General features: G+C 37.3%; 1 protein-coding gene across 1 annotated transcript in view; it reads left to right on the top strand.

Moving 5' to 3' along the window:
* HELLS (helicase, lymphoid specific) overlaps positions 1-18,051 on the top strand; it is a 47,346-nt gene that overhangs the window by 23,766 nt on the left and 5,529 nt on the right. Inside the window, exons 12-20 of the mRNA XM_088144270.1 lie at positions 364-460; positions 1,164-1,325; positions 5,464-5,606; positions 5,866-6,004; positions 10,340-10,423; positions 10,498-10,617; positions 11,391-11,507; positions 13,364-13,523; positions 17,606-17,702. Coding sequence (XP_088000396.1) covers positions 364-460; positions 1,164-1,325; positions 5,464-5,606; positions 5,866-6,004; positions 10,340-10,423; positions 10,498-10,617; positions 11,391-11,507; positions 13,364-13,523; positions 17,606-17,702 — 1,119 coding nt within the window. The remainder of the gene's footprint in view (positions 1-363; positions 461-1,163; positions 1,326-5,463; positions 5,607-5,865; positions 6,005-10,339; positions 10,424-10,497; positions 10,618-11,390; positions 11,508-13,363; positions 13,524-17,605; positions 17,703-18,051) is intronic.

Genomic DNA, 18,051 nt, shown 5'->3' on the forward strand with positions numbered 1-18,051 from the left:
AACTGGAAACCTGTATCCTATACTGCCAATGGATCTTTGCTTGATAAACTGATGGCAAATCTTTGGGACTAGCTGTACATTTGATTTCTAAATTTTATAAGTGAAGGTGAATAATAAATATAAATTTCAAATGCTTCAAGAATAGGGGGAGGAAATGGTAAGTAGAGTTTCATTGTAATGACTGCACAAAGTTTCATGCCTGTGTGTCTGTGCCTTTTCTTGAAAGGCATAATAATATGGACAAGTAAAATACATGTCAATTTGGATAATCAGTGCACATTGCAGAACTTTGTTTTCTTCAGTACAGAACCAAGTTGTAGCTCCTCAGTTCTTAATTCATTTTTCTTTGCTGATTTTCTCTAGCTTTGAATCCTGGTTTGATATTACCAGTATTTCTGAAATTGCTGAAGATATTATTGCTAAGGAAAGAGAACAGAATATCTTGCACATGCTGCACCAGGTCTGTTTTCATTGCTTAAAATATATTGTCTTTGTCTTCCAGATTGCCACTTTTTCCTTAAATATTATACCACACCATATTACTGATAACTGCATATGGATATACATGCAAATACCACTGTACCATGTATCTGTGGGCATCCTTACTTTCCCAATATGAATTCCTCCCAATGAAGATACATTTGCTCAGAAATTAAGGGGTTTTTTTCCATGAAATTGTTTTTATGGTTAATACCTGAACATTCAGGAAGCTTTCTGTGGTGTAGGTAAGGTTGGTTGGTTGGTTGGTTGGTTGGATAGACTATGTGAGTATAGATAGAGAGGGTCATCCCTTTGCCCAAATGCAAAGAGTGCAGTTGCTTCTGTTTCGTGTTATGCTACAGTAGGGAGTGGTTATATGTGGAAGTATTTGGCTTTGATGAAATTGAGACTGCTTATCTTCCCTTCTGTTCTTGCAAAAAAAAAAAAAAGATTAAAACTCTTAATTCTTTGCCTTAGAAGGAAAGTTTCAAGCACTCGGTAGTTTACAGAAAGGGGTTGCCAAAGCCATATTTTCTGTCAAAATGCAGCTGAAAACAATTATGTACAGAACATCAAGCCATGCAGTCTTGGAATGATAACACTTTCCTTATTTCAGGAAATAAGCAAGGTTATCCCTTTTAAACATAAATGGTTAGAAATGTTTTTTGATTTTTTGATTTTAGATTTTGACTCCTTTCTTATTGAGAAGACTGAAATCAGATGTAGCTGTAGAAGTTCCTCCCAAACGTGAAGTTGTGGTCTATGCACCTCTTGTTAAGAAACAAGAAATCTTCTACAGTGCCATTGTAAACAAGACAATTCAGAAGCTTTTGGGAAACAACCAGGTACTTGTTGCTGTATTTTGGCATAGGGATCTTCCTAAGCAACTATATTTTGGGCAGTGTCTCCTCTTCAGGTAAAGATAGAATATTTTCTTCTTGTAATCTATAAAAATAACACAGAGCATAAGGAAAATAGTACTGGCAAGGTTTTCAAGAGTATAAAATTCTTGGATAGGGTCTGAGCAATATAGGAAGTGTAGAAAATTCTGTCCCATTCTTATTCCTTATACAAGTTTGTGGCTCTGTGCACAATGAAGCCCCTGCCACTTACGGGACTTCATTGTCACCCCTTGGTTAGTTTTAAACTGGGTGATATAAATTTCTGCAGCAATGAAAGATTGGTTAAAATGCTTCTATTCAGCTCTTTGATGGATCCAAATAGTTTCCTGAATGCACTTGGAAATTTTTTCATTGTTTGTCCATTATATTGTTGCTGCCCTTACTATTCTGGGCTCTGAGAGGGCCCAGAGGCTTAACAGGGTTGCTCCTGCATGTCCTTTTCCCTCTTGCAAAGCCAAACTGTTGTCTTACTGGGAAGTGAAAGCAGTGAAACAGACGGAGAATGAGAGGGAGATCGGAAAAGCTGAAGCATCACTTTTCCATTTTGTGCCACATCTTTTCCACCAAAACACTGGAAGGAGGAAGCTTGGAATACTCAGTTGTTGTAAATAAAGTCACTTGGGCCCATTGCAAATTAGACTAACATTAGGGGAAGTCATAGGGATGTAACTTCAGCAATTGTGTTACCTTGGATTCTTTGCCACTCATAGATTTTGAAGTTGTCGAGATATAAGGGCAGCCACCTGCTTACTCCACACTTTCTCCACCAGTCTGGAATTGGGAGGTGATCAGTGCCACCTTATGGAACAGATGTGATCTCCCATTTCAAGAAGGCAGTAATTAATGAAGAAACCCTTTTGACCTAGGAGATTTGTATAATTATAGACCAGTTTCAAACATACCATTTTTGGGAAAGGTGATGAAGTGATGCAGCTCCCAGTGTTTCTAAATGATAGTGATTTTTCTGGGTCTATTTATGCTGTCAACCAGGATTTGGTATTGCTTTGGTTATCTGTACTTCAATTGCCATGGCTGCCTGTACTGAAACTTGATGGAGACAGCATGGTCCAGTTAGTTCTGGACCTCTTGGCAGCTTGCAGTATCATAGACTATAGTATCGTTTTTTAATCACCTGTCAAGATTGGATCTTGGGAACACTATTTACAGTTGTACTAATTCTCCCCTCTCAGCCCTGTCTAGAAGGTGGTATGTTCCCTCTCAACCCTATGGCACTGACGAGATTCCATGATATTCAGTGTCTAGATGAAACTGCTGAAGGGGATCATCCAGAGTTTTGGAGTAGGATGTCATCAACAAACTAACACCCAGCTCTCTTGCTTCTTACCATCCATATTGAACCATACTTAATTTTGATAATTAAGGCAGAACAAGCTGAAAGTATATGTAGATATAATTTTACAGGCCAGTTGGTACATAGAAAACTGAACTCACAGATAGTGGTTCTGTACCTTTGCACAATAGCTACAATTCTTCTCTAGCCTGTCAGATTTGTCCCTATTTTAGTTACATCTTGTTCTGACCTTGCATGGGGCTATCCTTGAAAAGTGTTTGAAAATTGCAGTTTGCTGAAAAGGTAGCAGCTAAACTGTAATTGGTGCAAAGTACAGAGGTTGCATGATTCCATTTGTGAAAGATCTATACTAGTTGTCAATATTGCACAATTTAAGGTGTTATTGACCTTTAAAGCTGTAAATGGCTTAAGTCACAATTATCTAAGGACTGGCTCTCCTGTTATGAACCTGTCTAGCTGTTAAGATTTGCAGGAGAGGCCCTTTTGAAGATGCCTCTGCTGTCAGAAACCTCTTTTCTGACACTCAGGAGAGAGCCTCCTACTGCATTGCACCAGGCTGTGGAACACTCTCCTCATTTAACTTCCACTCTCTCAGGTTTAAAAGTAATTTTAAAAATACTAAGAATAGTAAGAATGCTTAAAAGATAGGTTTTAACCCGCTCTTAAACTATAAAAGAGAAGAGAGCAATATCAACTCCAGTCACAGAAAAAAGCAGAATTTGCTGTTGGTGTTAAGCTTATTCATGCTGGGACCAGCAAAAGAGGTTTCATTTGAAGAATGGGTCTGTAGAGAAGTAGGTATCTTGCAGGTTATTTGGGCCTAAGCCATGTTGATACACCAAAGCAAGCCCAAAGCTCCTTCAGCTGGGCTTGGTAAGCACCTGGCAAGTGGGGTAGCCTGTAGAAGTCTGCAGGGGCAGGCAAATGGGGCAGTCTGATGAAAGCAGCGTTGTGTGTATTGCAATGCAAGCCCCAACCCTTTTGTACATGCATTGTAGCATTGTACATGCATCCCAAAGGAATGGGATGGGTGGCACAATGCTGTTTTCATCATGTTGAAGCCCTTAAGTGTAGCTTTCTCCTCAAAGGAGGGATAGCTATTTGCTACCTGTGCTGCCACATCCAGATTAAAGGGTCTCAGACAGATGGCCTTCCAGATTTCATCTGAACACATCCAGGGAAGAGGAAACACCACTTCTCTTGGTAATCAATGCCACTGTCTAATGGCTCTTACTGGTAGGACTTGTTTTTCCTAACATTCATTCATAATTTGCCTTTCTGTAATTCAGAATAATTATTCTTTGACCTGCAATCTAGAATGATGGAGAATAGATCTTGACAATCTCCTGTGGGACTTCCTTTAGGTATTTAAGGAGTGCTCTTTTCTCTAAACTTTTCCCCACTCTGTTCTCTAAAATTCCCAGTTCCATCAGGCTTCCTAGGACTTAATGTCTAGTCTCTGATCATCTTGCATTTCTTTTCTGAGTCTGTTCCCATTTCCTTGATTCTTTCCTAAAGCATGGTGAATGTAGTGCCCAGAACTGGATGTGATACTTGAGATGTGGTCTGACCAAAACAAATAAAATGGAACAATGACTTGCTATGATTTCAAAATTATGCTTCTGTTAATACAGCCTAATACTGTACTTGCCTTTTTTTTTTTTTTTTTTTTGCAGCCATTCACTCTGTTAACCAAAATAGTTTTTGATCAACCACAATTCTGCACCCATGTTTTAAGCCTAGTTTTTGGACTACAAGTAATAAGAGAAAGGGTTGATGCATCCTGCAAATGCTTGATCTGAATACGCTACAATCTTAGTTGAGGGAAAAAATATTTTATCAGACTAAAAAAGCTTCAGTGATTCTTTGACCCCTGGCATTCTTTATTATCAGTGGGATGGATTTTTTTGTTGTACTTTTGCAAGTTCAGATTCCCCTTTCAGAACATATACACCTTAATATTTATCTTTAGTTTTAGTTTCAGTCTTAATGCCCAAGCCTTTTGAGCCACTGTATTTATTGTTACAGAAGAATCAATTTCCTTGGGATAAATGTTCTTCTTTCTCCCCCACCCCCCAACAGTCCCCCTGCCCCCTTAAGAAACTCCCTCTATGCTTCAAAGATATAGGCAACCTTGTCAGCCTGTTTGCAAAGATCAGTCTTCTTCAGAGCAGATAAATATTTATTTGCATGCTGTTAGACAAAAAGGATAGACAGTCTTGGATTTCTATCTCTGTATAGGTTGTCTCCGCTATTTTGTTATAATTACAAGCTATAAAATTTTGTTTCCAATGCCAAACAAGTTGCTTGATCAGAAAAATATCTTTATAGTCATCCTTTCTCATGTGGATTTCTTTGCCAGAGTCCTGCAGGGCAGCAATATGGAATATCTTCAATCATGAGCACTGGGCATTCAAACAGAGTGGATTATTCTAGAGCAGACCATGTCTTTGGTCATTTTAACTCCTCCCCTTCACCAGTCCTTAGCTTTTTCCTCTCCCGTGAATGTGAATCCCAGAAACACATTGAAGAATAACTTCTTGTCTATAACCAAGATACTCTGAGTGGTCACCTGTGTATTTTCACACCCCGCTCTTCACTGCTCTGTCACTCAGTAGAATTGTGAGGAATAAGCTAGAGCAGAGATGGCATGAACTGAGGAGTGCAAAGGAAAATGCACCAGGCAGGCACAGGACCCATCAGTGTAAATGCAGTGATCACTACTCAAGGAACACATTCCTGTAAATAACCAGTTCTTCCATTCTATAGGAAGAAATTGTGGAGCTCGGTTCTACAGGCCGACCAAAGCGACGCAGTCGGAAAGTGGTTAGTTATCGTGAGCTCAGTGAAAATGATTTCCCTGATGCACTGGAAGAGCTAATCAGTAAAACGCAAGAAGCTGAAAAAGAGAGGTACTTAATCTAAAGATTGTTTGGATTATTTGCAAAAAGTCTTTGCAGCCAGATGACATTGAGAAATAAATTCATAATAAGCTTAAATATCGTTCTTAATCTTACTGGTAAAATGTTATATTGTGTGGTGTGTGTGTGTGGAGAGAGAGAGAGAGAGGTATAGATAGGATGAAATAGCTCTTGAAGTGTAACACTGACATGTGTTTGGTAGATTTTATCTGTACTTCTAGTTTTACTTCAACTTGCTTTCATTTGCAAGGCCAGTGATTGCGGTGAATATGCCTTTGGATTCAGAAGTCAACCTGAAGTTGCAGAACATTATGATGCTGCTAAGGAAGTGTTGCAACCATCCATATCTTATTGAATATCCCCTGGACTCTGTCACAAAGCAGTTTAAGGTAGACCCTTCATTATATACTTTTGAGTAGACATAAAACTGTGGGCATTGTTTATTTAGACTTAGTCGGTCAATGTTGGCTGAAAGACCATTTGTCTACAGCTTTAGTCAACTGCTAAGCAAAGCTGTGGGTTGGCCAGTAGAAGTAGGGTTTAAAAAGTATCCTAAGATACTGTATATAGACTTAAGTGATATGATATGGGCAACATTATGTTGGTTTGGAAGGTAGTCTATAAGTTAAAGATCCTGGCTTGCATAGCCTACATAAGCATGCTTTGAGGTAAAACGAGACTTCAGTTGTGTTTGTGGCATACTAGCCAAAATTTGTCAAATCCGACCAATACTGATCTATATTTCTCTGTTTTATTAAAACATAACAAAATAACACATTTTTAAAAAAAATGTGTGAAAGCTTTGATTGATCAAAGCTACAATAGGTGGTGGAGATCAATATTTGTGGGCCTATCTCTATATGGTATATGGAAAATTGCAACTTGCTGTTTTAGAGGTGTAAAGGGCATGAAATGATAGAAAAATTAGGTACGTTGTATGTTTGTGAAATTAAGAGAAAGAGGAAGGATGTAATAGACATGAATTAAAATAGTCTTATCTTGTGGAGTGGGCATGGAAGAGTACATGCAGGGAAGTGCAGATATAGGCTTAATTATGAATGAATGGCTAAAATGTATGAATTGGGATCATCTAGGTTTTGTGAGTTCATATGAAAACAGGAATTCATAGGTTGGATCATAGTTGTTTGTTATGCTCTAGTGAATGGTATAATGAAAGAACCAGAGATGAGTTTTGGGAAATTATGCAATATTCTGAATGAATACAATCCGGGGGGGGAAATGCATAGGTGACATGAATGGGTGGGAACAAGACAGGAGAGTGCCAAAAAAGTTATAGATCTTTTGGAGACCCAAGAAAAAAATGGGGACTAGTGAGTAGAAAAATGTCTGTCTGTTTCAAATATGCAGCTTAAGCATAAGCTAGTTCATGCTTACAGAAGGCAAAGGAAAGAATATAAATCTTAAAGCATGATTGATTTGATTAGTGAGGATTGATGAGAGGTTGTAAGCGTGAGATAGATCATTCTTTGGGAGTGTGAGGAGTGGATCTTGGGAAGAAAAGGAAAGGAGAGAAAAAGAAAAAACAAGAAAAAGTAGAGTGGCTACAGGAAGAGAAAATTCAAGTCCCACATGAAAAAACAGTAGAAGATTGATTAATCTGCAAACAAGGAATGTGTGGAAGCTGCTCAGAACAGAGTGGAAACAATTATGTTACAAAGCACTACAGTGGTATGTGGAGTTATGCTAAAAGGAAATATGATAAAGAATGCTTGGCAGAATGATGAGGTGAAAGGGTGTGCATGAGGGGAAAATACATGTAAGAGAATACTGCAAAAATAAGGATGAAAGAAAGATAATATACGTGTAGAAAAAAAAGGAAGGGAGGGAATGCTGGAAAGATTCTAGGCATTAACATGGGAATAGCAGTGATGTGTTGAAAAATGGAATTGAAACAAATCCTATAAATGTTAATGTCTAGTAAACATTGATAAAAAGGTACTCATGCTATGAGAATGTTGAAAAATGGTACGCTGCAGGTGTAGGCAGTGTGACTGGAGAAATGTTAAAACATGAACTGGTTTGATTTTGGAGGAGCTGTGCGTCTTACTTAGCATGTATATGAATGTTGCATCTGTGCCTGCAGATGCAACAGAAGATTAGAATGCCATTGTTGCTCCCCTATATTACACAAACAGAAAGGTATGCAAAACCTCCAGGGTCTTATGTGCACTTTGGAAGATGCTTGGCAGAATTTTGATTGAAAGAGGTGGCAATCAGCAAAATTTGGCAAATGCAGTGCAGCTTTTTACTAGGCAGAGGGTACGCAAACTAGATTTTTGTTCTTTACCAGGTCCTGGAGAAACTGGGAGAAAATAAGTTTATTGTACATTTGTTCTTTTAGAGAAATAATATGATAGTGAATTCCCTTGAATTGTGGAATGTTTTGCATGAATATGTGTTGAAGCTTGGTTGCTGGATGCAACAAGAGAAGTTACGTTGGAAATAAAGGATATATAAGAACTGAATGCTTAGTGAATGGTTCACCATAGAGCAGGGAGCAATAAAATGGTGTGTGGAGTCTCTGGTTAATAATTAATGGAGAACTGTGGTGATTTACAAAGGTAGCGGATAGTATGTGGTATGTTAAAAGGAATAGACATTTGTCAAAATAAGAGGTGTGATCAGTTGTAATAATCATAACACTGTATAGGAGTGTTTTTGCCTACTTTGTTATACAGAAGTGAGAGTATATTGGAGAAAAAAAGAAGCAGTAGAAATGGTTTACTTAAGTGTTTCTTTTACAAACTTCCCATTAGTGATCAAATTATTTATTTACAATCCCAAGCAAATAAAAAACAAGTACAAAATTTAAAACACAGAAAAACCAGATCTGAAACAATTAATAATGAGAAGAGATTAATCAATCTTCTAGTCCTTTTCTATACAGAACTCATAACTTTCTTTGCCTACTGTTGTTGCAGTTGTGGTACTTTCACTCATTTCATTCATTTCTTTTCCTCTTCTATGTCCATTTTTTCCCAGGTTCCACTTTTAGCACTTCAGAAGGGCAGATTACTTTTTCTGTACTCTGTCATCTAATTCAAACCATGTCATTCAAAGACAATACTCTCCCCCCTCCACTGCATTCATTCAGAATATTACACCAGTGATGCTGTATTGTTGGCTCAGATTCGGAGGAGATGTTAGATTATATGATACAATGAGGAATATGGACCTAAACATTAATGTATCCAAAACCAAGACAATTGTATATAACAAGAAAATGGAGTGAACAATTACAAGTTGTATGTATGTATGTATGTATGTATGTATGTATATATATAAAAACAGTGAAAAACTAGAGCAAGTAGATGAATTTGTGTGCCTGTCTATAATGCTTATGGAGGATAGGAACATGGAGACATTTTAATATATAGAAATGCTGGTAGAAAGGTGGTGAGTAGTATGTGGTCTGTTACAAGGAATGAATGTCAGGAGAAGTGAAAATGGTTGTGTACCAGAGCATGTTTCTCCTGGTTCTCTTACATGGCAGTGAGAATCTGCAGAGTAAACCTTTTTCAAGGACTCTGCATAGTAAAGTCTAAACTGTCAGTTGACTTTGCTCATCCTTGCTTTTTAATTTCTGTATTTTATTAACTCTTAGCATTGGTTTGGCACTCTTTATGCTTCCTGGCTTCATTTTCAAACCTGTACAAAGCAGGCAAGGAAAAGCAGATTCTTCTGCTTTAGGGCTTCCTTTTGTGTGCAGGCAGTTAGTATAGACAGTTTGGTAACAAAAAAACACCAAAACATTCCAGACTCTTAAATAATTGTAAATCACCAGGAATAACTAGGGCAATTGTCCAGGTAGACTTTGTATTTGAGACTATTTAAGATGCAATCACTATATTCATGCATATTTCAGCATGTTTCTTGTGCTGGGAAGAAGTAAGACTTCATTGTTTGAACTCTCATCTGAGCGGTCCTAACTCACATCAACTGCATATACAGACTATTTAGTTGCCATGACAATTGTGGTTTGCTCCATTTTTGCTTTGATACATATAGCATTAATATCTGGACCTATGGTCTTGTCCATGATGTTTCCTTCAGCAGGGAGGTGCTATTATTTATCAATTTCTAAACATCAGCCTCATTTACCTGGTGGGTCCTCACTGTCTAAAGAACTGCCTTCCTAGTGTGTGTTACAGGTAAGGATGAGGCTTTTTCTAAAAATCATAGCCCTGGCATGTTCCTTAAGGGTGGGACCATCCTTCACCCAAAGGCTTGATAAGTGCTTGAGAATTGCACTGCTTCCTCTCTACACATTTACTGCCATAACTGCACTGATAAGAAAATAAAATCTAGCCTTCAAGATCATCCAGTTTTCTTCATCCCAAGTAGAAGGATTTTCCTATATTTAAGAAAGTCTTAATTTCTTAACTGAACTGAACAGCAGTCCCACTCAGCAAATACTAGGCAATTATAAATATTTAAGCTCAGGACAATTTATATTTTTAGACTACATTACCTTTCAATTACCTCAGTTATCTAATATTCTGTCTATTAACCTAAAGGACATACTTTCCAGAATTAGAACCTCTGGAATCTTATGCATATCTTTTTTTTTGCTAGTCTCTGATGATAAAGGAAATGAGGCTGTATTCACAAATGTTGCTTTCAAAAGGCCAGGAAAAGCAGAATGTTAACCCAGTAATTCATAATATAATTTTGATTTATGTTGCTTCCCCTCTCACGTCAAGGTTGATGAGGATCTAGTGAAGAATTCTGGAAAAGTGTTACTCTTGGATCGCATGTTACCAGAACTAAAAAAGCGAGGACACAAGGTATTGCTTTTATGTTCAATAAAAGATTTCCAAACCTCTGAGATAAGCTACTAAGGAATATTTCCTCAATTTAGGTTGTGCTGTTTTCGCAAATGACCCAGATGTTGGATATTTTGATGGACTACTGCTATCTGAGAGATTATCAGTTTAGTCGTCTGGATGGAAGCATGTCCTATGCAGACAGAGAAGAAAATGTAAGTGACTCTTTTGTTGGAAACATTCATTTAGTTTGCTTGATTCTTCTAAGATTTATCTAGGAAGTGAGTTGGGAGTAGGCTATTTGGCTTCAATTTCTCCTCTGCAAAAAATAATTGGGAAGCCTCTGGAATCCAGTTGCTCTATTTTAGAGAGACGTTGAGATGATATAGGTTGTACAGTGCTATAGAATTGCTGGAGATTATTGTGTATTAATAGATCATGACTTGAAACATACATTTGTGTTGTGAAACATATCAGAAAATATTTAGATCAGCGTTTTTCAATCTTAGCAACTTTAAGCTATGTGGAACTCAGCTCCCAGAATTCCCCATGCTGGGTGGGGAATTCTGGGATTTGGACCATATAGCTTAAAGTTGCCATGGTTGAAAAACACTGATTTAGGTTACCATGAATAATTGCAGGTGTAACAGCTTAATTTTTAAATTAGTTTTTAATTGCATACCTCTTTTATTTAATCAGTTTTCATTTGTGTGGATTTCTAAAATGTATCCTGTGGTGGTTCTTTCTTCAGTTTTCAAACAATTCATTAGGACTAAAAAACTACTAAACTTTCCACTGTTTTCAACATATGTTCTGAATCTTCTCAGCCACAAAACAATTGTGAAATACAGGAGCGTGCCTTAATATAATTCTTCCTATAACTTTTTGTGGTTGAAGCAGAATGGTGGCTAAGAGATCTCTATCGGTAGGGACAAGCATGCTGACTTTCCTATTTTATGTTAATGTGGAGATATTCTGCCTTTTACAGATGAAGAATTTTAATGCAAACCCTGAAGTTTTTATATTTCTGGTGAGCACACGGGCTGGAGGTCTTGGCATTAATCTGACTGCAGCAGATACAGTCATCATTTATGACAGTGACTGGGTATGTGCTTGTACTGACACCTTTAAATTGACAGAGGTCCTGATCCCAAAGGGCTGTATACTCCAGAGTATAGTTTTAGAATCTTCTTGGAATGGAAGTTCTACCTCTGAAACCTGGTGCAGTTTTAGAATAAATGCTACTTAAATTAGTAAAGTGAGAGCCAGTTTGGTGTAGTGGTTAAGGCACCAGGCTAGAAACTGGGAGACTGTGAGTTCTGGTCCTACTCTGGGCACTAATCCAGCTGGGTGATCTTGGGCGAGTCACTTTCTCTCAGGCCTAGGAAGAAGAAGAAGGCAAGGACAAACCACTCCCAAAATCTTGCCAAAAAAACTGCAGGGACTAGTCCAGGTAGTCACCAGGAGTTAGGTTGTGCTGTTTTCACAAATGACCCAGATGTTGGATATTTTGACGGACTACTGCTATCTTGAGAGATTATCAGTTTAGTCGTCTGGATGGAAGCATGTCCTGTGCAGACAGAGAAGAAAACATAGGTGACTCTTTTGTTGGAAACATTCATTTAGTTTGCTTGATTCTTCTAAGATTTATCTAGGAAGTGAGTTGGGAGTAGGCTATTTGGCTTACTCGCATGCACCAAGCAAACAAAACAAACAGAAAAATTAGTAAAACAGCCATATATTCTTCCTTCTTAAGTAGTGGTATGCCATTAAAAGTCCTATGATTTTTTTCTTAAGCATGCCAAATTCTACAGACCATAGACATAACATAATGTTTCTAACAAGTTTTTGTCTCACAAATTCAAAGTTTAATTGGAGAATATTACATTTCTTCTTATTCTCCTAATTAAAAGCCTCAGGTTAGCACACTTTAAAAGAATAGGTGAAAATAATTAGGAAAAATAAAATTAACACAATTCAGTTCTTCTATTGTCACTTAGTATGGGAGAATCCATAGCTGAATTAACATGTAAGTGCTATGTGTACAGTTGTCTAAAATTCAGTCCCCAGCATTGCAAAATTTAATTTTGCAAAATTTCGTAGGAAAGTTCACTCTTTCCTCACCTTTACAGTACTTCTGTTGAGCTTTCTGCAGTTTGGCAGTCAGTAGAGTCCATGCTTTGTGGACGTGCTTTAAGTAAAAAAATATCAGATCCAGTTCTTTTAATTTCTCCAGGAATGTTTTTTAAGTACATATAAGAACAGGAAAAACTTCTGCTAGTCACAGTAATCAGGCATGAGCAATGTTGAACCTGGAGGTTCCAAAGCATCTTTGACATCTTTAACATCTAAGATCCGCGGAATTAAATAAAAATGTCAATAAATAAATACTTTTAAATGCCTGAAAGCTCATAAGATCACCAGATCTTGTGAGATTTCAGCTTGGGTTTCTTGTTGGTGGGGTCACCTAGCATTTGAAAATGTTGCCCATTGTTGCATCTGAGAAAAGACCAGAAAGTAGCTTTATGTGTTCGTACTAAGTTTTTCTTGAATACAACATGCTTGAACATCAACAAACATGAAGTATTCAGGATTCTTAATAATAGGCTATATAGAGATTCAGATTTGAAGGGTAATGTGATTTGAAGCATGTGCAGGAATGCATGTGGCACCTATTGGGAATGCTTTAAAGCAGCTGTATCTTCTCCTGAGCTCACACAGCTACCTCTGCATCTGATGTGTGATCTGTGTTTTTGTTGCACTGCTTAATATCTACAACTAGACTGAGTCAGTTGTACCCCTCTCTCTTAGAAGCAAATTGGAAAAAAGATCTAAACAAATTGTTAACAAGAAGCCAGAATTCCTTTTTCCTGAGAAAAATGCTTTGCATGGATTTGAAAAGATAAATCTGAGGTTCATGTAACCACTAAATATTACATTCATATATTTTTCTTTTCTTAGAACCCTCAGTCTGACCTTCAAGCACAAGACCGATGTCACAGAATTGGTCAAACAAAGCCAGTGGTTGTATATCGTTTTGTAACCGCAAATACCATTGACCAGAAGATTGTGGAGAGGGCTGCTGCGAAAAGGAAGTTAGAGAAGCTGATTATCCACAAAAGTTAGTAATATCTCTATAATTCTTAGAAATCATGTTCACATTTTTTCTTTGTTGGACCATCAGCTATGAGGTTTTGCTGGCTGCAGTACTATGCCTTTAATAGTCTTCCATTTAAAAGCTATTTGTTTCTTTCTTTGTTTATTGACACAGCCTATACAGACTATAAGGGCAATCTGTCCAAAACAGCATGAAACTTAAAATATAAATAATTACTGAAAGCCCTCATGAAGTTTTTTCAAACAAATAAGTCCCTAGGTTCTAATTCTAATGTTCTACAGCTTGGGAGCAACCTAGAAGGTCTTCTCTAGCATACCTGGCAATAGCCTTCTACATCCCAGGAGCTCAGACATTTTCAGAAAGGCATTTCCTGCATATCTTAATGTCCCATAGGCTCATAATGAGACAAATACTTCTTTAGGGAGCCAGTCTCTGTGGTGTTTCAAGCTTTAAAAATTAAAGGCAACAATTTAAATTGTTTCTGGAAAACAAATGGTACCATGCCCGAAGTTTTAATATAGGTATGATTACAATATCACTTTGCCACATGTTGAATCAGTTGAAGCCAGACTGTACTCTTCAAAGGGTAGTCTCAGAACAAGTAGGTTGTAAGTCTATTTGCGATGTAATCAAGGCATGACTGCTGCTAGAATTGTCAGGCTTAGGCTGGATTGCAGCTGGAGTGGTAAATATAGTTGTACAAAAACTCTTGGTGGAACAGTAGCTGAATACAAACTTCTGGGGCAGGTATGGCAAACTGAAGATGGCTCTGCAAAAGCGGAGCCAATGACTGTGGCAAAGACCAAGGAACTGGTAAGTAGACTGGTTCCTTGGAATCTCTCTGAATGAGGAGAGGACAGGAGATTGCCCACATGTGCTCTGGATGGCTGGTCCTTGCATGGAGACCACAGAACAGCAGTTTTCTGCAGATTTGAGCACCAGGAGACAACAGGATTAGCCATTTTGCTCACAACCATGGTGGAGACTTTTGAAGTATGCTAAGTTTGCAAACTTCACTTTCTGAACACTTTTGGAAATTGCTGATTAACTACTACTAAGCTATTAGAGACTTTCGGACCGACAAATCTGAAAACATCATGTGAGTCTACCTTCAATCCTGAATGAAAGAAAATTTTAATCATAAGCTTAAGAACTTATAGAATCTGAAATAAACGGCGAAAAGCTAAATAAGATTTTGATCTTAGAAAGTTATAAATGGACTGAGGTTCCAGATAAAATTGGAATATTGAAACTTTTACAATAAGATTTTGGAATTAATTATAAAGTACAAACAGCTTCTCGTGGGAAATAGATTCTGTTTTGATTTTTGCAAGCCAAACAAAGATAAGTAATTTCATGATTTCAAAAACTATATGCTAGAAGGGACTAAAGTTTATAGGTAGAGGAAAGATTTGCAAACTTGCAAAACGTTGCAAAACGTTGTAACAATGAAAATACTCAAGGACACTGTTGAATAATGGAATCAGAAAATAGTAGCCACAATATCAACAATGTCAGTAATGATGTCTGCTTCTATGGATAGACTGTGTCCAAAAGATGTTATTGTAGAAATGACAGATGTAGAACAAATTTTAGCTGACACGATAGAGATGGTATCGAAAGTGGATTTACAACTGACAGACCAAGAGAATGACTTGGAAAAGGATGTTTCACTGGATCTACAAAAGAAACTGGCTGAGGCTTTAAAATTTAAAAGGGATATACAAATGACAAACCAAGAGAATGACCTGGATAATCTTTTCCTACTGGATTTACAGAAGAGGCTTGTTAAAGTCTTCAAGAACTCTCTGCAATGGAACAAAGAGGAATGAAGAGAAATCAAATCCTACGACAATATTTGATTGAACTAAAGATTAAGACTGTTAGAAGGAAAAGGAAGAAATATAAAGTTGGTTTACTTGATCCAGGTTAAAACAAGATATATTGTTAGTTCTGGCAAACATTTACAGACTTTCTGTTGACACCAGGACTGACAAGATTTTTTATGGATTTGTTTATAGATAAGAGGTAGGATATGGGATGAAGAGGTAAATGTTTATAACCATAGAGGAGGTGAAGATAAACTCAATTTGTTTATACTTATGATGAAGGTTGGAAGTAACTTCTTTATATATTTCTTTTCTCTTATTATATTCCTACTTTTCTCTTTCTTCTTTCTCTTGCACTTTTTACTCCTATTTTCTTTTCTTTAAGTTTAGTTTGTATTAGATTTTACTATTATAATCAAAATTGTAATTTAACAAAAGGAATAGTAGCTGAATACAAACTAAATATGAGGAGGCAATGTGATGTGACTACAAAGAAAACGGGAATGCAGTTTTAGGGTGCATCAACAGACGCACAGTTCCCAAATCACAAGGAACAAACATTCCAGTTCATTTTGCTTCAATCAGACCTCAGCTGTTTCTTTTTGTGAAGGCCAGACTTCAAGATGGATTCATAGAAGCTGCAAAGTCGCAAAACAGAGCAAGAAGGACAATCAGGGGCTAGAAACTAAGCCCTAGAGAAATTGGAGGAGCAGGGTGTGTTTTAGCCTTGAGAAAAGACAGCTGAGAAGGGGAGACAGAAGAGACAGTGTCCTTCCATAACTGCTAAACAGCACAGGGGCCACTGCTCTACTTAGTTATATCAATTACATAACAAATAATTCTAGCAAGCGGCAGCCTGCAGTCATTCTGTTTTACAGAACTATAAAATTCAGACTCTTTAAGTGTGATTTACTAGACACTAGACTATTGGAAACTTCTGGACTGGCTGCATATGGAGTATTTTCTAGGAACAGGTAGTCTTTAGGACAAATTGAGGAATTTTCTGGTGACAAGAGATGTGAAGCAGTGGAACCATCTGTCTACAACAATGATGAATACACCCCATTGGAAGTTTGCAAATGGGTCCCTTCCAGTTTTAACATTGTATGATTCTATAAACACTAGATAGTACTTGAGTCTAGGTTTTAATCTATGGCATTATAGTGAACCTTTGTAGAATTCAAATTTGTATTCAACTTCATTCCTAGAGATGGACAATTTAAAAGAATTGGGGTTATCCCCATTGATAGACATTTTTTGATACATCCCTGCTTAAAAAAAAAATGAGGCAAGGAAACATATTGCCCCCTTTCTGTTCTAGTTTTTATTAATTTGTTGTATCTTTCTAAATTAGATTATCATCCCCCTAAATAGGTAGTAAAACGCCATTTATCCTCTCCTATTTTATGTAAATGTTGTAGTTACTCTATCTGTGTCCATTGATGGAATAAAGAGTTCTACAGCTACTTGCTGCTTATTGTGAAGCTGAACAGCTGATGGTTAATGATGAAAAAAAAAAGCTATAATCTTTGCAAAAATGTTTTTTTTTAAACCCTCAGAGGTGGTAAACTGATGGGAATTTTAATGAGCAGGTAAAGCTTTGAATATTTAGTTATAATCTTGCAAACTATGAAACACAGGAGATATGTGCTGTTGACAGTATTCAGAAAAGGATGACCGACCCTCATTCTTAAATGTTTTTCACAACAGTCTAGTGACCAAAGGGAGACTCTAAGTTGCTAAATGGAGTATAAAATAAGTAGTCATTGGTAGTTCAGGTTGTTTGAGGTACATTATTATACATGTCTACAGTTTACATTTACTGTGTAAAAGAGTAGAGAACCTGGCCTGTCTAACCGTAGCTAGGTTTTGTGCTGCTAGATGTCAGAGTGTCTTGCCGTGTGTTCTCTCTGACAGCAGTGATGCTTACCTGGTTTTGATATTGGGAACGGGATGCTACTTATGCAGTGCTTCAATTTTTTTTTGTTTTTGCATTAGTTCTTTAATATCTACAGCTAACAATATTTTCACCGTATAAACATGAATCTCCAATGACTGTATTTTCTTCCACTGGACATAATATTGGGGAGCTCTTTTTGGAAAATATTTACGTTTGCATTATTTTCTATAATTCTATTATTCTTCTACTTTAGAATTATGGCTAAAATCATGGGCAGTTTATATATTTAATAAAAAATCACTGACAGAGTGAGAGTGCTGATTAGTAAAGGTATTTTTTTCTTGTCTACCTTTAAGATCAGTTCAAAGGTGGAAAATTTGGAGTAAACCAGTCAAAGAGCTGCTTAGACCCCAAGGAGTTAATAGAATTGCTGCAGTCCAGGGATTATGACAGGTATGATCTGCTTGCTTATTTATTTGATTTATATCCTATTTTTCATTTTCTAGTTCCAGGTGGCACAGATAGCACTTCGTCCTCCTGTTTTCCCACAACTTCCACTCTGAGATAGGTTGGGTTAAGGCAGAGTGACTGGCCCAGTCTTATGCAGCAAGCTTCCATGGCTGCGGATAGACTCGTAGCTGGGTTTTCCCACTCCTGGTCCAACCCCTTAATCGCTACCTCACGCTGGCTCCCCACACGGAACAAATATTTACATGAAGGAACCATTTTTATAACTAAAGCTAAAGTCGTTGCCAAGAGGTTAAGCCCTTAAATACTGTACAAGGAAACTTAGTAAAAAAAA

The sequence above is a fragment of the Python bivittatus genome, unplaced genomic scaffold (genome assembly GCF_059951505.1).
Source record: "Python bivittatus isolate LINGU-HERP-01145 unplaced genomic scaffold, Pbiv_v1 ctg000400_np1212, whole genome shotgun sequence".
NCBI lineage: Eukaryota > Metazoa > Chordata > Lepidosauria > Squamata > Pythonidae > Python > Python bivittatus.